The 22618-nt window shown below is 54.0% G+C and overlaps 6 protein-coding genes across 6 annotated transcripts; 3 read left to right on the forward strand and 3 right to left on the reverse strand.

Annotated features, from left to right (window-relative positions):
• Positions 1-2449: 2449 nt before the first annotated feature.
• GLRG_08448 (dephospho-CoA kinase) lies at positions 2450-3274 on the forward strand (the record flags this gene model as incomplete). Its single annotated transcript, XM_008099133.1, has 1 exon — positions 2450-3274. The coding sequence occupies one exon, from the start codon at positions 2450-2452 to the stop codon at positions 3272-3274; it is 825 nt and encodes a 274-aa protein (XP_008097324.1).
• Positions 3275-5355: 2081 nt separating this feature from the next.
• GLRG_08449 (RNA recognition domain-containing protein) lies at positions 5356-7129 on the reverse strand (the record flags this gene model as incomplete). The annotated part of the gene is made up of 5 exons (XM_008099134.1): positions 5356-5555; positions 5630-5765; positions 5831-6478; positions 6532-6627; positions 6761-7129. The coding sequence occupies 5 exons, from the start codon at positions 7127-7129 to the stop codon at positions 5356-5358; spliced, it is 1449 nt and encodes a 482-aa protein (XP_008097325.1).
• A 3855-nt stretch (positions 7130-10984) lies between these two features.
• GLRG_08450 (uncharacterized protein) lies at positions 10985-12271 on the forward strand (the record flags this gene model as incomplete). Its single annotated transcript, XM_008099135.1, has 3 exons — positions 10985-11050; positions 11109-11249; positions 11309-12271. The coding sequence occupies 3 exons, from the start codon at positions 10985-10987 to the stop codon at positions 12269-12271; spliced, it is 1170 nt and encodes a 389-aa protein (XP_008097326.1).
• A 1962-nt stretch (positions 12272-14233) lies between these two features.
• Positions 14234-14696, reverse strand: GLRG_08451 (uncharacterized protein; the record flags this gene model as incomplete). Its single annotated transcript, XM_008099136.1, has 2 exons — positions 14234-14419; positions 14481-14696. 2 exons carry the CDS (start codon positions 14694-14696, stop codon positions 14234-14236), a joined length of 402 nt encoding a protein of 133 aa, XP_008097327.1.
• A 1229-nt stretch (positions 14697-15925) lies between these two features.
• GLRG_08452 (ATP-dependent protease La domain-containing protein) lies at positions 15926-17581 on the reverse strand (the record flags this gene model as incomplete). The annotated part of the gene is made up of 1 exon (XM_008099137.1): positions 15926-17581. One exon carries the CDS (start codon positions 17579-17581, stop codon positions 15926-15928), a length of 1656 nt encoding a protein of 551 aa, XP_008097328.1.
• A 3732-nt stretch (positions 17582-21313) lies between these two features.
• On the forward strand, positions 21314-21975 carry GLRG_08453 (uncharacterized protein; the record flags this gene model as incomplete). Its single annotated transcript, XM_008099138.1, has 2 exons — positions 21314-21689; positions 21791-21975. The coding sequence occupies 2 exons, from the start codon at positions 21314-21316 to the stop codon at positions 21973-21975; spliced, it is 561 nt and encodes a 186-aa protein (XP_008097329.1).
• Positions 21976-22618: the final 643 nt, after the last annotated feature.

Below are 22618 nucleotides of genomic sequence, written 5' to 3' on the forward strand. Positions count from 1 at the left end.
ATATGAGATTACACCCGTTGCGCCCCACTTACATACCGTCTGTGTCCTGAATATATCAAGGCAGCGGTGACATGATGCTGTAGACTGTCTCTTCAGTCCGATTTTTTTCGAGGGCGCTCCTTTAGGAAACGATTTTCATTACATAGATTCGGCATCCGCTCGAAGGTCACGACCGAGTCATCGTTATCAGGCACAAGGGTTACAGTGGTTCTCCACTAGTGAATTCCGGCGGCCCATGATCTTTCTTACCGGCGGATTTTTAACCGGAGCGAGAGAGAGCGAGAGCGAGAGAGAGAGAGAGCGAGAGAGAGAGAGAGAGAGAGCGAGACAGAGACAATAAACACATCAAGTAATTTAAAACAATACCGCATGTAGGAAGGTGATGTGAGGTGCTGTGGTGTAACAATGTCAACGGACGGGAACAGACATACGATGTACTACAGGTACCAAGCATCCCTCCCCGGGGCCCACTCAATTATACTCTAAAAGAGTCTTTGCTCTTCAGTGTTTTGCGCGGGAGTGAGGCAAACACTAGTCTGGCAACTGTCTCCAAGACGCAAAGTGTCCAATTCGGGCACTGTATCATGTACAGCACTTAACGTCGTCAGAGTAGAGTGGTAGGCAGACTTTTCAAGCTGTCCCGTAGTAGCCCGGAGTCAGTCCGATATCAAACACTCTGACAAGACAGGGAAAATGGAGGGGAACATGGACATATTGGAGGCGGGGGCTAGGACTGCTCGCTAAGCAGAAAGCCCGGAAACCAGCCCAAGGGGAGCTTAAGGCGGCAGGGTACCCAGGCCCAAGTACGTCAGTCATTTGGGGCAGGCACGCACATCGGGGAGTGGAGAAAAGATCATGGCAGGGGGGGCCGACGGCAGCTCTCGTTTTCTGCAACACTGCTTCCCACTCGCAACGTAGCCTATCCTCCTTCAACAGCTGAGCCTGAACAAGTCCATTATTCTTTGAAGCTCTCCTTCTTTTATTCTGCTCTGTTTTGTACAAGGGGGCCACTATGCACGGTGTCAACTGGCTTCGCATAAATCCGTCACTCTGTGCTGCGCTGACATGGAGAACATGAGCATGTGAAGAAAGAATCTGGAACTCCCCCTGCTTATCTGTGCCTGCCTACATACCAAGTAGTATATAGTACATGGTGTACCTACCTAGGTTCGGGTACCCGTAATAGTGGTGTAAGATAGCCTCCCAAGGTGGCTGCGAGGGCCTGACGACGACGACGGCGGCGGCGGCGGCGGCTACTACGACGTCGTGAGGCCATCTGCCATCCGAATCTATGAGATGGATCCCTCCAGCGGAGCGGAACACACAAGGTCCTTGGTGCGCTGCGACGCCTCTTGGCCCTCAGCACCAACTGAGCGGAGCATGAAGTGGTGGTCTTGGCTAAACCAAGCCCAGCGTGCCAGGCCTTCCGATCATCCGCTCTCAGCGAGAATTCCAGCCCCTGCAAAAGAAAACCCAAGACCGGATCTGGGATATGTTGATATGTGCTGGGAACCATCCGTCTGCTCATCAAACAAAAGGCGGCTCCCTCATATGTGGGTGGCATAACTCAAAACTTTCATGGTTTGTTTTGGTTGTATCGGCGGGCAATGATTCTGAATTCCAGGTGCCCCTGCAGGTGTCATGTTATTTCCGCTCTTGTCGTCCTGCTTCCTGCCAAAAGCAAAGCGCCATGGTAATGATGGAAAAGAAAACTCCACAAGACGCAAGCCCGTCCAATGCACCACATTGAATCCATGGCGACAGCTGATTTTTTGGCCCTTGCGAAACCTGCGCCGCAACCCCCTGCCTGGCGCTACAGCGCTAAAAGCGCGCAAGCTGCCACGTACCTAGGTACTAGGTACCTAAGCACCTAAGGTAGCTTCTCGGCGACGGGCACGGCTTCGTTGACGATGGTAGCCGCTCCCGACGCTTTGCTTGCGGCGGCGCACTGAAGGATGAGACCACCACATTCTACACTGCACAACGATGCCTCAGTCTTCAATTCGTGCTGTCAAAGATATACAGTTGATTCGCCTTGTTCCACCCATGGGATGAGAAACCAACGCATCTGTACCGATTCTACCTAGGTAGGCAGGTTACGGCCCGTCACACCACCTAGTAGGTACGTACTCTGCAACTCGCTTGTAACCGCACTTGGCAGAAACACGGAGCACGTCAATTGGCCGATTGCACCGAACCTCACCAAACCAAACCTCCAGTATCCACCACGCTCACTCACTTCTACCTCGGTCTCACACCATATCGTCGCCATCACCAGCTTCATCTTTCATCCGTCTCAGCCCCTACATCCAATTACCTCAACGCCGACGGCAACAACAACAAAAACAAAAACAACAACACCGCCACACAGGTCATAGCTCGATAAGTAAGCAAAGAGTACAACCCCCAAAAATACGCACCGACACGGGGTCGACCGTACATCCGCAAGATGCTCTTTATCGGACTAACAGGCTCCATCGCAACGGGCAAGTCCACCGTTTCTTCAATCCTCTCCAACCCGCCTTACTCCATCCCCCTCATCGACGCCGATGTCCTCGCCAGGAAAGTTGTCGAGCCGGGTACAAAGGGTTATGCTGCCATCGTGAAGCACTTCCTCCCCACCACCCCGGACCTACTCGTCCCGGTCTCCGACGACATGCCCGAGGCCGGGCCCCATGGCAAGGGACGACCCCTCAACCGGCCTGCTCTCGGAAAGCGTGTCTTTGGCGACACCGAGGACCTCAAGCGTGACCGCGCCGTTCTCAACGGCATCGTCCACCCGGCCGTCCGTGTCGAGATGTACAAAGCCATTTTTCGCGCCTACATCACCGGCCACTGGGCTGTTCTGCTCGACGTCCCCTTGCTGTTCGAGAGCGGGCTCGATCGCCTCTGCGGGACTGTATTCGTCGTCGCCGTCAAGGACCCCGAGGTGCAGATGCAGCGCCTCATGGCACGCGACCCTCACCTCAGCCGCGAGGACGCTGAGAACCGTGTGCGAAGCCAGACGGACGTGAGGCTCAAGGCGAGAAGATGCGAGGCCCGCGGCCCTGGCAGGGGTATCGTGCTCTGGAATGACGGCTCCAAGGAGGACCTAAAGAGGGACATTGGTGAGGCCATCCGCCACGTACAGGCGTCGAGTCCCGTTTGGTGGAGCTGGCTGCTCCTCGCATGTCCGCCAGCAGCGGTGGCCGTTGGAGCATGGCAGTTCTGGCAGAACATTCACATCAACAAGGCGTGGGCGGAGCAAGAGAGGATTGAGAAGGCCAAGCTGTAGGCCCATCAGCGTGCGATATCATTCATAAATAACGGCCCGTCCAGCAGGCGGTGGCGTCCACGCTCCCAGGGGAAAAGTGCATGTTCCCTGACTCCAACCAAACTCGTCACCGAACCTCAAAAGAAGTACTTCGTGTCACGCAGCCAGCTACGATGATCAGCTAATCGGGCCTAGAAAAAGGACTGCCAGCACATCGCCGCTAAGTCGCCGCCAGAATGAAGTCAAGGTAAATGAATAGAGCCAGGGGTTGAAAACCTAATCAGGTCTCGGCACAAGCGACTCTGGACATACCCCGACGTTGAAGGATGACGGTTCGGAACGGCCTTTCCTTTGAAAATCGCAGCTACTTGGGGCGAATATGCGGCAGTCATGGACCACTTTTTGATTCCCTCTGAGGCGGGAGGGTACTCTTATGGGAAACAAGGACCAATACACTTTGCCTGTGTGTTGACACATTGAGCGTGATGCTGAATGCCGCCGTAAACCAACTCCAACCAACACGCCTGACCAAGTCCATGTCAAATCTCTAGGCACGCACGTCGATGCTCGCTCGTTTGCACGATTGCGGCCTGTCGGATCAGGTTCAGTAACAACCCTCCACGAGGAGGACAGCGACATCCGAAGTGTCGATCACCTCGTCCCCTCTCACACCAATCCAGAAGGGAATGGGTCTACCCAAGTCATCCAACGCAGCACCTTGCCACCAAGATCCGACGGTCTTAGCCCCCCTTCATGAACAAATTAGTTATCCGTCCTGCCACTGCGGAATTCCAACGCTCCCAAGCCGTTCCCCCGGGATCTTGCATGCTAGCACAACGTAGAAGGAGCTTCGAAGCCCGACCGTCCATGGGGGCGTGCTCTGGTCCCTACCTCCAACGCCATTCTCACATGCTCGATACCGACAAGCAAAGGCATCGAACGGGAAGCATGCCGCTTGATAAGACATGCGAGGCCGGTCTCCAGAGGCGTCCAATCACCGCCCCTTGCTCGTCAACGAGATGCAGCCGGGTCTTCGTCGCCCTTTGTTTGGCTCTCTCCCGTTAACGAGACGGTCCCCACGTACAGTTCGTATATCCCCCTCGAGAGCGGGAGCGGCCAGTTTTCCCGTGGTTTTTCTACTGGTTACTCATCAGCCACTATCGTTTCCTCCTTCCTCCACGTCCGCATCCAATGGATCGATATCCCTCCCCCAAACATTCAGCCAAGTCACACATGCACATCAACGTCAGCTTCATCGACCTAGGCTGTTAGGAGAGGGGAAAAGTCTTGGCTGTCTTGCAGTCTCTATGATTTCTTTTCCTTTTCACGTCGTCAAAGCTTTGGGGGCTGACTTGCTCAACCAACCAAAATATACCCATCCCCTCTTGTCTCTTCCCCCATCCGCCCCACAACCTCCTTGTCTCCTCGTTCAAGTCATATTTCGTCAAAAATCTGTTGTCTGGTCATGTCTAATGGTGACCCGGGTACCCGGAAGACCACACGTATGGGAAGAAAAACTCGTATCCAAAATAGTGTAAGAGTAGCAGAGAAGAAAAGAAATAGGTCATAACTCATCATCCAACAGATCCGCCATGCTGAAGAGGTATCCATGATAGAACAAAGCAGCAAACTTTTTGTTTTGGCAACGGAACGGCATATCAAAAGTCTGCCTCTGCCCACGACAGGTTGAGAGAAATGACTGCATAAGGAAAATGTTCGTGACTTGTGGGAATCACTAGGCCGTAGAAGAAAGATACGAAGAAGACAAGAGAGAAACGTCTTGGGAAAATGCACATGATGTTCCCTCCCCATCGCATTCCCAGTGCTCACACAAGAGAAACCGACATGTGTCCCTCATCGCAGATGAAGGGAGAGATTTGAGATAGAGAGACAGACGCCTTGACAGGAAAATGATTTTTTTGGGGAAACATGGGAGATGTGTTGGTCATGCCATTCTGCCATCAGAAACATCGGGAAAACTCCACAAAAGCACCCCTAGGACCTTGCAACGCTGTGTGGGTGCTCTCGCACATGGGTACGCTCTTCTCGAGCGAAATGCAACGCTGCGCACTCTGGCTCACTGCCAGAGATACGTCATCGGATCAGCCCTGGTATCCAGCGAAGCCGTTGTTGAAGTTCTGTCCCTGGGGACCCTGAGGCCACTGGGCGTTGGGTGGTTGTTGACCACGACCATAGCCTCCTGCACTCTGCGGTCCGCCGTATCCCATGGGCTGCGCTCCATAACCGGCAGGGGATTGAGCAGCTGGGCCGCCGTAGTTGCCGGGCTGACCACCGTATTGGCCTGTGCAAAATCGCGTTAGTTCGAAGGGGTGTTTTGCAACGACTCAGTGTTGGAATTTGGGATCGTGCTCTTACCACCATATTGCGGGAAATAGGCCGTCGGGGTGCCGGGGTAGCCCGGTCCGGAGGCGCTCTGGGGGCTGTACGCCTGTTGCGAAGGATCAAAGCCGGCCGCGCCGCCTTGAGGGTTCGGGGTCTTGTCCTTGCCCCACTTCACGCAGAAAAAGTCAGTGCTGTCCTCCAAAATCAAAGGAACCCCTCTCCGAGTAAACTTACGCTGCACTTCAGTGGACGCCCATTAACATTATATCCGTTCATCTGGCAGATAGCCATGGCCGCGCTCTCGTGGCTGTCCATCTTGATGAAAGCAAATCCGCGGTCTGCTTGGAAACGAGATTCGACAACATAACCAAAGTTTTGGAAAAGGGGAACCACGTCGTTTGGCGTGGTGTAAGGGGTCAAGTTGCCAACGTAGCAGGTCGTCTGCCATGAGGGCGTCTGAGCAAGAACAACTTCGTAGCTGGCAACGCCGTGAGCCGGGAACTGGTGATGGCCGAAGGGCGTCGTAGGCGTCAGGCCCATAGCCTGCATGGCCTGTTGCTGCGCAATGGACGGCTGACCCTTCTGGTTTGCCCAGTTGCAGCGGATGGCCCGCGAGCCAAGCCACTCTCCGTCCATGGAGCTCAGAGCCTTCTCGGCGTCCGGGCGGTCTCTGAACGCAACAAAGCCGTATCCGCGGGACCGACCGGTCTTCATGTCCCACATAACACGGGCTTCCGACACGGAGCCAAAGGCGGAGAAGGCTTGGGTGAGGATCTCATCGTTCACTTCATTACTGAGATCGCCAACAAAGATGTGGAAGTGGTTCGAGGTGTCCTCCTTGCTCGAGGTGTTGGACTGGTATGCCCAGTTGACACGGATTTCCTGGCAAACAGTCAGCTTCGGGGTCGCAATGGCGGGGCAATGCTCTGTCGTACAGATTGGTGCACACGTCTGCCGTTCAAGGTCTGCATGGCGCGCTCAGCCGCACCGGGGTCATCATACTCGACGAACCCATAGTTGTAGCCCTTAGCCTGTCGATACATGGTCAGCTATATCGCGAATGATAGCGGGGGCAGAGAGGTTGCGATGGTTTGGGTGCAAGCTTTTGCCTTGACCGCCAACTGCATCCTTGGGCCATGGAGAACGGTACTCTCGGGAACGCACATTCTTATCCGGGATGATCTTGACATTCTGGACGTGGCCAGTGGTCTCGAAAATCTGGCGCAGGACGTCCTCGGTGACGCGCTGGTCCAGGCCTCCAACGTACAGCGCACGCTTGTTAGGCTCGGGGGCGGCGCGGCGGCCGAAGCCTCCAGCGCTACCGGGCGACATGACCTTGTCGACGCCAGACATGGGCGAGGTAATAGCAGTCGGGATCGGGTTGGTGTTCTGTGGGATATGGAGAGGAGGCGGCGGCATGTGCGCCGGGTTCGCCTGGCCATTCTGACCATTCTCGTAGCCTGGAGCTCCAGCGTTCGGCTGGGGAGGGGGCGGCAGCTGCGCCGCATTCGAAGCAGGTCCATTATCCGCCATTGTGACTTTTGGTCGATATTAGAGGACGGTCGTGCGACAAAGTTGGATCTCGAAGCTTGAAAAGTTCGGCGTCGTGTACTGGGTACCAATAGCGATATTAGAGGAGGAACCAGGCTAGCTTGAGCAAGATAGCTCTAGTCTTGGTCTTGCGAAGAGTCCGAAGTGTGCAGCGGTGCGAGTTTGAACGACGAAGCTCGGTGAGCAATGGTCTGGTAGAAGCTTGGTAGCGGAGGAAGGAGGGGCAGAAGCAGTCTTGAAGAAGTGATGCCCCGAGGCTGACGTGACCCTGAACCCCTTCGCAGGCAGCAAGCAAACAAGCAAGCAAGCGTCAAAGAGACTAAAGGAGTGGGAGCGAGGGGAGAAAGGAAAGGGAAGGAAAAAAAAGGTGACGGGGCACGATGGGAAATTCCTCGTCGAAGCTGGTGTGGTGGACTCGTCTCGACCGAAGGATACCAAGATATCGAGTCTTGTATGATTTGCGATCTGTTCAGAATGGAACGATGTGACTTGACCTTGGACTTGACGTGAAAGAGGGAGACACCGAAAGTCGACAGGAAAAAATGTGGACGTGGGGACGGCACAAGCAGCTAAAAAGCACGTCGACCCAACGTGACAAGAGAGATGCTTAAGCGGATTGTAGAGACAAGGGGAAGGGCGAATGATAAGAGAGATGCCGAGAGGAAGCTCTAAGTACCGTCTACTGTGCGGTGCGTGCTGTGCTGTACTGGGCCGAGGTGCTGGAGCAGTGTAGATGAGATGACAGGCGCAATAAGAGGAGACTGGAGACTGGAGACGGATGCAGGCGTTGGAAATGACAAGCGGAGGCGAGTACCAAGGAAACAGGCGGGAAAAAGAGGACTGGAACCCCCTGAGAGAAAAAAAAAAAAAAAGGAATCGCAACAAAACCCAGGTCCGGGGAGGAAAGGACAGGAGAGAGGACGGTTTCCTGACGACTGAGGGAGGAGGAGAATCTGCGATGGGAATGGGGGTGAGGAGGGGCGGGGAGCAGATGGAAAGAGGGAGAAGGAAGGAGGGCGGATGAGGGGACATTCATCACGGCACGGCATGGCATGGCATAGCATGGCATGGGGAGTTGGCGACGGTGGTGCGAGCCTGAAATTCCTACAGCGCAGCGCATCTGCACTGCACCTGCACCTGCAGCACAAATCAGTCCAATCCAATCCAACAGCTGGATCGTCCCGGCCAAGGTACCCTGCCATCTTGCCTTCAAGCACATACATAGTACTGCGCACCTTTGTACCGTCTCGCCGAGCCGCGCCGCTAAAAAATACAAGCCGTTCGTTCGCCAGGCTTACCTCGCCAGCAAAGCAGCAAGGGCAGCCTGTTCGGTGCCCACAGCCGGCCCCGGGCCTTGAGATTGGTCCGCTGGAAGCTCCATCCTCCTCACAGTCAGGCTCTTGCTTGTCCAGCCGCGCCTCTTCACTGGGTACAGCTGTCCATCACTTCCAGTCGACCAAGGGTAGCGCTACTAGAAAAACGGGCGGCTGTAGCTGATCCCCCCCGGCAGGAGGGGCATTCCCCCTTCTCCCCTCTTCTTCGTCTGTTTGCTCCCTCTCCCTCTTGTCAGTGGTACCGAGTACTGTGCACATAGGAGTCCCAATCATCAGCGCCTAGGCCATCTGTCAAGGACACCTCTCCCGAGGAGGAGCTTCCTGGCTGGGTCAAGGCTTTGGTGGCGTGAGAGGAGAGAGATGGGATGGCAGCAGGAAAAGGGGTGTTGCTGCAGCACACACAAAATGTGCTACCGAATGGATGGGCGCTAATCTTGCTTGGGCAAAGGGCGAAAGCGTGACTAGCACAAGCACAGACAGACGGCCGCTGACAACGTGGAGCTTTTCGCGGATTGCACCATGAAAAGAAGGCGATGGGTGAATTAGTTAGATTGAGTCTGGCCAGGTCGGGGTGATGCCGAGCTACTTTCATCAGTAGTGTCGCCGAGGCTTCCTAGGGTCGTTGAGCGTCATATAAGAAAGCACCTATATCTGCATTGAACCCCATTCTATCCGTCGGGCGTGGATTATACATAAATAGTACGGTCGGTCGCAAATGCACGCTCAAGCAAACAAGGCTCGACCCAATGGGTCTCCCTGCCTCGGTGCGGGACAATGGTAGCAAACGCAAAGCTTTATGGAGGTATCCCAAGGCTCATGCAGGAATCATACCCAACCCCTATCGGCGTAAAACCGATGGCCGTACAAAGACGCCTTCAATCAATCGACGGACCGAAATCTTGGAAGCGCAAGGTTACCTACCTACTCGACTGACACTATTGTGCGGTGCTCGACAGCACCCCTCAGCCTGTTGCACTCAATCAATCAGTAACAGAGAATTGTAACCCAACTCGGAACTCTTACCGACCCCAAAAGGCAACGTGATTGATCGCTACGGAATTGGCATCCAGTCCCATGTCACCGGGCTTGACATTTGCCCTTTCGGTCATCTCGCGGTCACTGTTTGTTTTCCCCTTCTCACCAGGCCACTTAGCTTGAAGTGACCCCGGCATGCATAACAAGCCCCCCTCAAGACGACTGGAGATGCAAGCATTGGACATCAGGCGGTTGGATTACGAAACCCTCAGTTGCAGGACACGGCCAATTTCCCGGGAAGAGGACTCCCAGCATACGGATGGGACGAACACTTTTCCAAGCCTCAGCCCGCCGATGCCGGGTTAGGGCTACCCATACCTCCCGCAGTGGGCTTGGCCCTTGTCTTCCGTTATCCCCAATAACGGTTCTCCGCGATGGCGAGGGAAGTGTATTCTTAATCCGGAATAGCCCTACAGACTAACTTTTGAATAATCGTGGGCGCAAGACAGCATGTCTCCTTACTTGTCAATTGCGGATCCAATGTCGTCCGTGTGGAAGACGGATGCAAAGCACTAGCTAATGCGTTTTAGCGGGCTGGTGCTCGCCAGGTTGAACCAACTTGTACTGTGTAATGTACAGTTGGATTCTTGGTCCATATCCGTGAGGGATGCTGCGATGTTTCCGCCTACCTACGTTATGTCATTACTGAAAAGAAAACACATCTTGGCTTTCGGTTCAGCCAAAAGTTGCCCCTTCAATTACCTTCGTCCCAAAAATTCCACTTTGTATCCGTAGTGATCTGATGCATGGGGGGAATGATGGGGCTTCAACGGAAAGCAAACCAGTAGCAGAGAAGGGAGAAACCGCCCTACCATCCATCGCCGCGTGCTGGCACCTGCTGCCCGTCTTCCATTCACGCCCATGCCGTGCGCTGAGTACGGGGTTGCATAGTATGTGTCACAGTGCGTTCTGTTTGGCGCCGGAAGCTGTGATTTTGAAGGTGGCGCGAACTGAATGTGGCAGAACACACTTCCATTGGTCGAGCCTGAGGTTGCAGCCTCTTGGCCTCCGCACAGCGCTCAAAGCCTCTTTTCTGGTCGCTCGAATCCGAAAAGGTACGTACTTCCTTGCTTGCTTGGTCGGAATTGGATGCTGGGCTGCTGCTTCAGACGACCCCAAATACCATCTTTTACAGTTGATGGAATCGTTGCTATTGTGCCATTGAGATCATCGGTTAATCCATCATTTGCACCAAGCCGGAATCACACCAGGCTTCTTCTTCTTGGGCTGAATAGAAGTTACTAGCCAGGCTCTCATTCACCGCTCATACACTTCACTGTATTTCTACTCTTTCACTCCCTACAAGAGTGCTCTTTTACTGCCCCTGTGCATCGGTTAACCTATTCACATCTCGGCAGTTGCCTGTTCCTTGCTACTGGTCTTCAATTAACACTGCTTTGCATACTGCAATCGTCTAGTCCTCGTCTACAACCCTCGGCCACACTGCCACAGGCCTCCTTTCGCCGCCATGGCAAACTCGAAGCCGGCCGACGCCGACTCTGCAGAAGCCCTACATGGGATCATTAACGATGTGGTTTGTGTGCCCGCGCCGAGCCAGAACCAATAAATCCATATCTGACTTATACTCGCAGCTTATCCAAACAGGCAAGGCACTGAGGTCGCACAGTAAGGAGGGCAGATCTCAGATGCAGGCTCAGATCTCGCTACAAACCAAGATTCCGGAGCTCATCGACACATTTCACTGGAAGCTGGATGATCTCGAGAGCGAGATAGTGAGTAGCTCTATTGTGGGCCAACGCTGTTGTGACATCAGGACTGACACCGGCGGCAGATGAGAGCAAAGGCAGCGTTGCAGAGAGACCTGGACCGGTTCCGGCAACAACGACAGCCCGTGGAACAGCCTGCGCCGATAGAGGCACAGACTAAATCTCCCATCGCCATCGACCTCGACTCCTCGTCTCGGGAAATGTCCCCCGAAACCAAGGTCGAGGTCGCGGAGGCTACGGGCCCGCACCGGGTCCCCGCTGAACCGAGTACAGCTCCATCGATGGCCCCGTTCCCCGACATGGGCGTCAGCTTTCAGCCACAGTCGGAACCCGCACAGCCGGTGAAGCAGGAGGCAACCTCGGCGCCGCCGGCTATGATGGCGCCCATGGGTGAAGTCAAGTTGGAGTCGAAGCCCACCCCGCCGACCTCACAACCTCAACCCTCGGGCGCGCCGGAGGCGCCGATGGACGACTTGTTCGGCCTTGACAGCGATGCCGGTGACGGCATCGACGCGGGCGGCGGCAACGAAACGAACAACTCCGGATTCCATTTCACCGACATGACCTTCAGCCTAGCGCCCCCAAATAACGACTCGCAGCCGCAACCTCGGGCGCAAGAAGCGCCAATGGACATATCGTTCGGCTCGGGCGAGATGGGCGGCGACCTCCTGTCTCTCAACAACCTACTCCCTCCGGATAGCAACGCCACAAAGCAGGAACCAGGGGCAGGAGTTGGAGCTGCATCTGCGCCTCCCGCGGCCGCTACCGCTACCGCAACCGCCGCTGCCGCGGCGCCCCCGGCAGCAGCCGATCAGCAGAAGCCGGTTGAGGCCAAAATGGAGCGTCAGGACTCGAGCCTGGACGACTTGTTCGCCCTCGACGGCAACACGGGCATGGATGACATGGACCTCGATATGAACTTGGGCGGTGAAGGCGGGGGCGGCAACAACTTTGACGACATGATGTTCTTCGACGACACGGAAATGGAGCACGGCAAGTTCGACGAGGACTTCTTTCAGATCCCGTAGGCTAGGAGGGGGAGATAGGGCGAATCGGGCCCATCGTGCAGCCCACGGACTTTGGCATTTACGTGCCGGAATAAGCATACCCGGCCATTTTTGGGGGCGTCTAGATGGTGAGACGGACAACGTTTCCGTCTTTTTGGGTATGATCTGGAGGCTTTTTGGCGATGCTATAGGCTCTCCCGGTTCAGCATGCCTTTGAATAAATCAATTTAACTACTCATATGATAAGCCATCTGAAGTCCGTGTTGGTTCATTCGAGGACACATCCAAGTAAGTAGATGCCATGTTTTTCCGCTATTATTTGCCGATTCAGCTGATGCACGTCCTGCTTGCCTCCGGGGTCGTGTCAGATACGCATGCTATATATTTCTGCTACGAAATGCGGTCACTCTGTCCAATGGCTCAGAGCCAGTTAGCATGGTCCAACCGGTTTTTGTAAGCTCGCATCTGTTTGCGCTGTCCATGGGGAACCGAGGCGAGAGGACACAAGGCAATGACAGCGCCATGTTTAAACCCGAGCCGAATCCCCCCCCCATAGTCTAAAGAAACGCAGCATCACAGAGGCAAAAACCACCTGTCCGCTCACAGCGTCAATAGCGTCCATTTCATTATCGCTTGCTTCTGTGTGGCAGCGCTGGAATGTCGCGGCGATGCTGTGTCGTTGAACGGCAAGTTGAACGGCAAGTCGACACGGAGGCGCTCCATTACCGTCTGGACGTGCTCATCGAGCCTACCACTATTCCCCCAAATACTGGTTCTTCCCTCCTCCAGCGATCCATGAAGTACCATATCTTATCCATGACAGATTTAGGCAAAAGCTCTTATAATACATGTGTCGCGATATATTTCCTGTGCATTCGTTGCTCGTAGTCAACCTTTTGCCTGTATCATGCCGAGTGGATATACTTGAGATACCTCTGGTGCAAAACCTGACAGTCATGACAAGACAGACGGTCTTGAGATGCAACGGAGCAAGCCACGCGCATTGACCAATATTAGAGCCGTGAGAACAAATGTCAGCATATTGCTATCAACTATCGTCATGGTCACCACCTGTATCTAGTAGGTAATAGTTTTGTGGTACCTAGGCAACTTGCCTACGTGATCTACTTTCGCCCTACCCAATCTTCAAGCCTCTCCAATTTCATCCTGATTCTCGGGAACTTCAATATACTTCGGGTTCTGGGCAACCTTCGGTAGGACCCCGTTTGAAGACACCTGTCTCGCTCTCAACTTTCGGCCTCGGGTTCCTCTGGACACAGTTCCAGATCGGTCAGACTGGCCAATGCGATCCTCCCCGTACACGTCGAGGTTTGAGCGAACTAATGCTTCCTGTAATTGGCTTCCTGTGACAGGTTTGTCTATGGGGTACTTCGGGTTGCAGTGTGTACCACGCTGCAATATGTGTGTATTGAGTCGTTGGACCTGCTCAACCAGGGTGGCGTTTGTGTCAACGAATCCATGCTCTCCGCTGAACTTGAGGCTTCCATGATCAGCAGAGGCGCCCAAGCCACTGATCAGAACCCTCTCCTCCGGGTATGTACGTATTGATATTTGGAAGTGCAGAACACTTGCGGTGCGCAGTCTTCTCCAATCATCGCCGTCTGGGCTAACGTTGATAAGGTACCTGTCGATTGAGTTTTGTAACAGCATTACCATGACATTTTCAGGGTGAGGTAGATATTCCAGGAGCTGCCTTCTAAGGGGAATGATTATGTTCAGCGACTGAAACGAGGTACAGTGGGAAAGAAGCGTCGCGGCTGGCTGAAATATGTTGGAGTATCTGTAACCTTCCAACGAGTGTGATGTGTAATCGATCTTGCGAATCATGGAGCGACGAGCTGGACATAACGCTGCTAGGAAAGTGACCAAACTTAAACAGCACTCGAACCCGAAAGTGTTTTCCTGCACAGTCATCAGCAAAAGCTCAACCTTGTAGTTTTCGAAGAAAGGAAGAAAAAAAACTCATACCCGGTAAAAGTCGGGGCGACTTAGTAGCTCCTCGTAGAACCCCCGGCAGGTCAGAAGCAGGCTGGTGAAGGCCTTCGTGGCGGTTTTGCTTCCATGGAACTTGTTCGCCCGCGCTTCAACCTGGACAGGCCGAACCTTACCCTCCTCTACGACGGCCAAGGCGTAAATCATTTGGCGTATCTATATCATATGAAAGCGTTAGTCCCCATTAACCTCCGGAGCCTTGTTTTTCGATATGTACCTCAATCGGAAGACGGTGGAAATAGTCCTCTCCTGCAACTTTCTGTGTCAACTGGAGTAGCATCGTCGCCTCCTTTTCTGTCACATGTTCGGCATCGTCCCCAGCGTCTCCTCGGGCAACATCCCTGGAACCATCACTTCTCTCGGCTGTGTTCTTGCCCTTGACTCCAGTGGTCTTGATCTTCTTAGCCTTGACCTTCTTGCGTCTTGGAGCCATCTTGTACTTAACGTTTTGTGCGTACTTGTCGTGAGTCGAATCAGAGGAAACAAGTGGGTGTGTGGTGGAGGAGGATGCCCACCACCATGAAGAGGATGATCGTTGGACTCGGTAGTGTTTTATGTGAATGCGGGTTTGCAGTGGTGGTCTGGCGAAAAGCGGGATTTGGGAGTCGAAGAAGGGTCTTTTTGATTTCGTGGGCAAGAAACAGGTCTTCCTATGGTGTGAGAAGTTAGAAATAGGCGGAAGGTGAGGGAGAGAGAGGAAGGCAATGGATATGAAAGGCGAAGGTTGGTTTAGTCGGGGGGTCATTAACTCGGTACTAAAGACAACAAAGCGCAGGAAGGTGGGTGATCGCCTGCCCTTCCGAGTTCACTTGACGCACCAGTCCTGTCACGACTATATGATGATGGATTGCCACGAAATCTCAAGCCGGCAGTGTTGCAAGGGATATCATCGCATTCAGGGCCGCTCTACCAGCTTCGACAGTTCCTCTGATTTACGCCAACCGATGTTGATAATATTTGGTTGATGAGACACGTCATGTTTGTTTCTGCTTGTTGGCCATCGCCCTAGAGTCGTTCGTACGTATTTCTGGGTACTCTGCATTCTGAATAACATAGTGCTAGAAAGACATCTGCCATATTCAAATATTCTCGTGGTAATCACTTATTCACAATCATGCCCTGACACCTATGGAGTCTGATGAACGGTTTCATGGATTCTTCATTTGACATGACTGTCTAGCATACTTACATAACCCAATTTGGTATCTGTATCATATCATAATGTTATGCCGCGAAGGATGCCTGACGTATGCCCAATGCCGCCATGTATATGCAAAAATGTGTGACCCGGCCACTATCACACTCCGATGACGAGGGAGATCCCGTAGGAAAAGCGTGCCCTGGTCGGCCGCCATCTCCACCTCGCCTGGCTGTCACTCTGAGGCCTGCAGCGCTTGTCCTGAGTGCCCGTAGCTGAGCTAGTCCCCGGCATCAGAAGATCCTGCAGTCTGAGAGGGACCTGAGCGGCCGTCAATAAGGGCCCCCCCTAAGAGTTTCTGCATCTTAGCCCGTCTGTTTCCATTGTCTAATAACAAGCAAACGGGGACAGCAGCACCTCCCGCACTGATGCCCCACAAGTGGGACGTACGGAGAGGCGTTGGGAATGATGCGGACAAGCTGCAAAAGGGACAAAATGATGGGAAAAGCTCGGGCGCGGAACACTCACCAACTGCTAGACTCCCACTCCAAGATCCAGCCGCAGCAAATCTTGAGTCTCTCTCGGACGCTTCTCGTTTCGAGCAGCTTGTACTTCTCATACTCCTTAGCGGGCAGAATGCTGGCAAACCACCATGGGAAGAGCGCCGGATCGTTAGGACACTCTCCATATATCGTCAACATTCGTTGTGCCAGCCAGGGCACGCTTTGTTGTCGCATCCTTTCGACGAACGACACACCAAAGGACAGGAGTTCACTCGTCGGCATTTTTGCGAGGTCTTCGGAGGTCGTCATGGGTGGTCCTGACGTTGTCGAATCCTCGCTCTGGTGTGTGGCAGCACTATCGAACCTCTCTAGAGCATGTTGTGTTTCGTTTGCCTCGAGGTCCTCCTCCTCCGCGATGGAAATGTCATCGAGTCGTTCGATTTTGCCCACCAGATACCCATCCAGTATTCCATGTCTCGTAATTCTGAACCGGGAGACGCCAACCGTTTCGATGAGACTTCTGCCATCCGCAAAGTATTCAGCGTTTACGATACGTAGCAACGTTCCGTATTCCACGAAATGTGTGTCGTTGGCGGTCCGCGGCCGTTGTGGCAGCACCATGCCGAATGTTCTGTCGCCTTCCAAAGCGCGGCGGATCATCAACCGATAGCGTGGCTCAAATACGTGAAGAAATGTTGGCATCATGGGAAACGACAAGGTGCAGACAAAGATGGGAATATCAAACTCGCGATGTCTGTTGAGTGCCTCGGCAGCCAAAGCATCTCCTCTTGTGAGGACGGCATCGGCCCAAAATGTTTCAATGATGGTCTTGAGATATTCGTTTGAAGGGCAGGATTCCCGGTAAAGTAGAGGGCTGACTGACAAGCCCCGTCGGCAAATAGGGCAGTATGATGAGTGGTCTAAGACTCGATGAAGGCAAGACCGACAGAACGTGTGGCCGCACACGGTGGTTAAGGGATCGTAGAACAAGGCATAACAGACCTGGCAGTCCATTTCTGTCCGTACCGACTCTTTGACTTTGAGAAAAGTCTTGTTATCGATGGCGGCGGCTTCATCTCCGAAAGAAGATACCTCCGCAAATGAGACGTTGGAGTCGTAGCCCAACTCACCCGAATCCGCCAGCGTATAAACGGCGACCAGCGGACCCCCCTTGACAACTCTGGAGGTCGTCTCGTCCTCAACATTGATGTCCTCATGCTCATTGCTTGGGCGTTGTATAATGACATGGGTGGAGATCTCGGCCGTCGTTACGGTCTCTCTTGCCTTTTCCATCTCGGTCTTGAAATTGTTGACTGCCTTGGTGAGAATGACATCGACGCCACAGTCGCCCACAGCATGATTTCGACCGCATTCCTGGTAGGGACACTCGAAGCCTTGTAACCTATTTGGCGTGGCGGGATAGGATATGTATTCTCGAGCGTGTGTCTCAGGGAGACATTGTTTGCAGAGGCTTCGGCCGCATGGCAGCGTGACGGGCTCTTGGAGGGGACGGTTGCATTTCCGACATTGAATCAGACGGACGACGTCCCGTACTTGGTCGCCCAACAACGGGCGTTCGGCAGTACCATGGTCCCTTTCGTCCTCGGCTTCGTGCGCCGGGTTGGACGTCAAGGCCGATGGTCTGCTCTCGACGACCCGCGGTTGGTCGGAGGACATGAAGTCACCTCCAGCTTCGGTGCTGGCGCGGGTAGCGGGTTTCGGTAGGTTTACTCGAGTCGACTTGTATCCTCGTCACTGGGGCTTTAGGAGGGTGGAGCTTCCCTCCTCTTGTTTGTAGGCGTGGCGGATATTGTTGTTGGAAGGCTCAGGTATCTATATGAGTTGTCGCCAAGGTTGAGGAGTGCACGACGATGAATATTTTCGAGGGACCGCTGGGATGTATGTATGGTCCAACAGGGAAGGAGGAATGGGGGAATAGCGACCAGGGGTCATATATGCGGGATCACCAGAGCTGCAGAGGTTCCAGAAGCGAGCGGATCTCATGATGCGCCTGGACGAGATCAAAAGCGGACAGGTGAAGGAACGCCGGCAGAGCTAGTAGACCGAGGGCCGGAGCTAGAAGCTGGAGAACTGGCAGGATGGGTGTACCAGACGAGTGCCCGTCGCATGGAAAGGGTACCTTTGGAGTGGAAGGGCATCGATGGAGGAGAGCCGCTGGCAGGCGTCATACATTTAACGTCCTGTTACCAATCCGCTGGGCATCCGGGCGGGTTAGGAGGGGCGCTTCGGGGATGGTGTGGCCGTGCAATGAGGTCAATGAAATCAAGGGGAAAGAAGAGAAAGGGCAGACGGCGACTGCGCAGGACACGGGAAAACACACCAGCAAGCAACAGTTAAGACACTGGGGGGACGGGAAAGCAGCAAGAGAGCCGTCCCCGGACAGCGCCAGGCCCGGCGGACCATGTCGATATTCCCAAGGTTGTGTCAAGTACCGGTACTTCCGACACCAGGAGTCGCGGCAGGCGACGACGCGTGGGCAGACTTTCCCAGGTGCCCTGGACGGGGGGGCCCTTGCGTCTAGTCGAAAATAGGCTTAGCGGCCTGTTGTCAGTAGCCAAATCCTAGCCTTGTGACGACACCGTGGAGGGGAGGAATAACTGAACAAGAGGTACGAAGGGATCAATCTGGGTATGTAGAAGCCAGCTGGACTGACAAGGCGATGGTTTGTAAAAAAGTTTGCACTTCCTAGCGGTGAATTTTAGCGGACCTACGGACTTATGAGTAAGTGCTGCTTGTTATGTGGTTTCCAGTGCAGTCGTTGGAAACCCTCCATACGGGCACACCGCTTCCACGCATGCCTTTACACAAGTCGGACGGCAACGCAACTGCACTTGTTCGGGTTTTCCAATGTTCAAATGAAACCCAGTTCAATTGAAAACGCCCTTTTTTGTCTCGTGCAAGTGCTTACTGTGCCAACTCGCTGCTAAGTGAGTTCTGCGTTGGGCTGCCTGTCGCAAAGTACTGATCAGTGGTATAACATATGACGCAATGGAACGTCCAGCGCCCCTCATTTGACTTCGCTGCAGGCTCGTGGATATGCACTCGATAAGGCGGAGCTTACCTCAGCGGCGCTTGAAAGCAATGGGCCACGTGATGTGCGGAAAACGGTCCGTCTCCGTGGTCTTGGTACTACAAGCCAGGAGGGGGGGGCATTGCCTTATTCTCTTCTTGTAGGTTACCTACCGCAACTGGCTTGTCTCCTTCTTTCTTTCTTTTCTCAGTTGTCGCGCAACAAGGGTTCAATAATTGCAAGGGGTTCTATATCCTAACCAACAAGTCTCTGACGGGCCGCCGGGCTGTCCATTGTGCGGTATTGTGTCCTGGCCGTAGCCAGATCTCGATGCGAGCGAGCCCCAGGACCCTGACATCAGCGCCTCAACATGCTTCATCCGTGCCGACAAGTACCACGACATTGGGTGTACCGCTTGGCGGACGCCTCTCCTGTTCCATCAGGGAGCAGCGGGAGGCAGCAATATGGCCGAGGCCCGTATTCCCACACAATCCTGCGTTCTCCCCTTATCACCTCGAGTCGGACGAAATGCGAAGATGGGGCCTCTGAAAATGATTGCAGCTGATTACAACGATCCCGCTCGATTCTTATGTGGCCAGCAATCGGCGCTAGCTGCTGCACGCACACCAAAAACGGTGCAAACGCGTCCCGGGCAAGCCAGGGTCCAGCGCTTTTTCAGCGCCCTGTTCGCTACCGCGCCCACCCAGATGTACGGCGAGTCCAAGATCCAGTGCGTCATGACTATGATACCTTCCGCTCCTGCCAGTCGTCGCCCTCGCACTTTGTACCTTCCATCACTCACGTCAGTCCTTGGATCCCGTCCCAAGGCAATCCCTGTGGTCCCGACTCGCCTGGCAACCTCGCAAGCGCAAGCCTGACTCTTTCCTTTTGAGCCAATGTGTCTCGGATCTAATCACCATCTGCAGCAAGACTGTTTGGATTTGGCCAGCGCGACTCACGTTTAGCTCAGTTCCTATTCTCCAAGGACTACCTAGATCCAATGGTCACCATTCTCGGCCGAGACTGATGGCAGCACCCAGACAACAGCAGTCTTTACGCGTATGACGCCCAGTAATCATCTTGAGCGATGCAGCCTCTCCATCTTTGACTTGTTCGAGCTTTTGTGGTGGCGCAAAGTTCTGGTATAAAAAATCAGCTATCAAGCTCTGTTCAACACGACACATTGGAGGACGTTGGGCATGTGTAGCTAACTGTTTTGCTGCGCCCTAACTAGACCCGAAGCCTCGAATCCATTCCCAATAGCGTTCTTGTCGCTGCGTCTATGCCCAGGAGGGACATGCGAGACGAGAGTGCCGGGGCTTTATTCTATCCCACCATTTCAGCCTCATGCGCACGTCCTCGAGCGTCGATAGGTGGGATAAACACCGTTTCCGTGCTAAAACTGTTGCAGGATCGCCCGCTTCATACCAGCCCCCCAAGGTTGATCTCCGAAAGCTTGCATGCTTCGAACAGAAGAGAGCATTGTCTCGGTCCGAACACTAGTCATCCTCTGTGACATGCTTTGTTCCCAAGTGCCAAGTGTCAGTTTCTAAAGAGGGGGGAGAAAAGGGAAACAACGGGGGGGGGGGGGTCGGTGCTGTGGCTGTTTATGTTCGACACGAGATTCCATGGTACTGTGTTTCTTCTATCCATCAATTCAGAACCCTTCTCCATTGCGTTGAGTATTGGGCATGAGACTTGTACTGTGTTTTTCCGACCGTACTTATTATTGTGTACCTGTGCAATCTGAGAAGGGATCGCCTTGGACACGTACCTCAATGATGTTCGGCACGGGATCTGTGCAGTCACATAATGCTCATCATAATGATCGTCTACCTATACAACTGATAGTTAGGTATTCTGATTTAGAACCAGAGTAGATCTTCGGTTCTGTGCCGGCCATCCAGCCAGCCAGCCAGCCCCCGAACCCCTCTGTTAAACTACCTACTCCGTAGTCTACCAGATTTCGCCATTACGACCCCACCCAGTCCCTCTCAAAACAAAACCTAATTCGAGGGAAGCTGTGGCTTGAACTTTGCCAAGTCGAATCTGTGCGATGGAACATGCCGCAATAACACGGCAACGCATTCCCAACCCTTGCATACCCTCACCGACTTCTCACAGTTGAGGAGATTTTGCGTGTGGCGGTTTACTCGAAAATAGAGAGGAGACTTTTGGATTTTTGTTTTCCATCTCATGATTCTTCCCATGTCCCCCCCTTACCTACTATTATCCTACTGACCGGCTGCCAGCTCTTCCAGCCAAAGTATTGATTGTTCCAACAACTCAATATCAACCCATTTCCCCCAGTTCTCCTGCCTCTTATTTTCCAGTTCTTGCCAAACTACTCATTCTTGTTGTCTAGAAACGCAGCCGAGATGACCTCCAGCCTCCCGTCCCCCGAGGTACGAGCCGCCATCACTGAGAAACTCTCCGAGCTCATCGCCGCCCTCGAGGCCCACCCGGCCTGGATCCCGCCGAATCCCCACAGGGGTCTCTTCCACGTCTGGGACTTTGTTAACCGCTCCCGTTACATCATGACCGAGCTCGACCACATCAGGGACGGCGAGCCGGTGCAGCACCCGGAGCAGATCCCGCGGCAGACAAAAGGTCAGGATTCCACCCGCACCCGCACCCGTACCTGTACCCGCACTCGCACTCGCACCCTGCACCCCGCTCCCGGCGCCGGACGCCGGACGCCGTATCCGTACCCCGCCCTCGCGGGCCACGCCGGCTCTGGACACATGCGAGAAGGTGACGTAGGAAGACAGGGCAGCGAAAGAAGAAAAAACATAAGAAAAAAAAAGAAAAGAAAAAGGAAAGCCAGTCTTATTAACTGACATGGGGAATCGCAGGCCGAACCGGTCCCGACGCTGCCGCCGAGTCCTTCTCCGACGTGTGCGGGCGATCCGTCGCCGTCAACGAGATGGTCAGCAACCCGAGGCTTCTCACCATGATGGGCCTCCCGCAGGTGGACTACGGCAGCGGCATCGCCGCCAAGGCGCAGGCCGTCGTCGATGCCATTGGCCAGGGCCATTGAAGGGGTGCGCATCGCCTGACGAAGGGGGGACGGACACACTGTTTTGATTAGAAATGTTTTACACGCCACGATATCTTCCGCAGGACAGCCGGAGACGAGCACGAAATGAAACGCCCAGGGACAAAAAGCACAAAATTGAAACATAGCAGCAGTCATGGTAGAAGAATGCGGAAAGGCCAGGGAGGGGGGTGGTAAGGAAAGAAAAGGAGATAAATATTTAAATAACGCCCTTGGGAGGAGGGTGTTTCCCACCACAAAAGGAAATATCTAGTTCCGAGTTCAACCTGAGTATACACAGGGGGGTTTAGATGGATGGATAGACAGGCAGCGACTTTTTGTCATAGAATACCGGCCATGTGTAATGAAGGATGGCATGGGCCGGCTGTCGCCGCTGCACCTCTGACCCGAGAATGGAGAATATAGTACGCGAGCGACTGCGCGCGAACGCAGGCTGCCGGAAAGGGTCGAGAAAACATGCGAGTCGCGGGTTAATTTTACCGAGACACACATAGCAGCAACGTCGAGGCAGCAGCCTCGAAGCCCCCAACGGCTTTTGTTGGTCAAGTTATGCGAGAAAGCAGAGATGATTAGTTTTGAAGACAGCCACTGGATAATCCAGCGGATCTTCAGCGCCAGAGTCTTA

The sequence above is a fragment of the Colletotrichum graminicola genome (genome assembly GCF_000149035.1).
Source record: "Colletotrichum graminicola M1.001 genomic scaffold supercont1.39, whole genome shotgun sequence".
Taxonomy (NCBI): domain Eukaryota; kingdom Fungi; phylum Ascomycota; class Sordariomycetes; order Glomerellales; family Glomerellaceae; genus Colletotrichum; species Colletotrichum graminicola.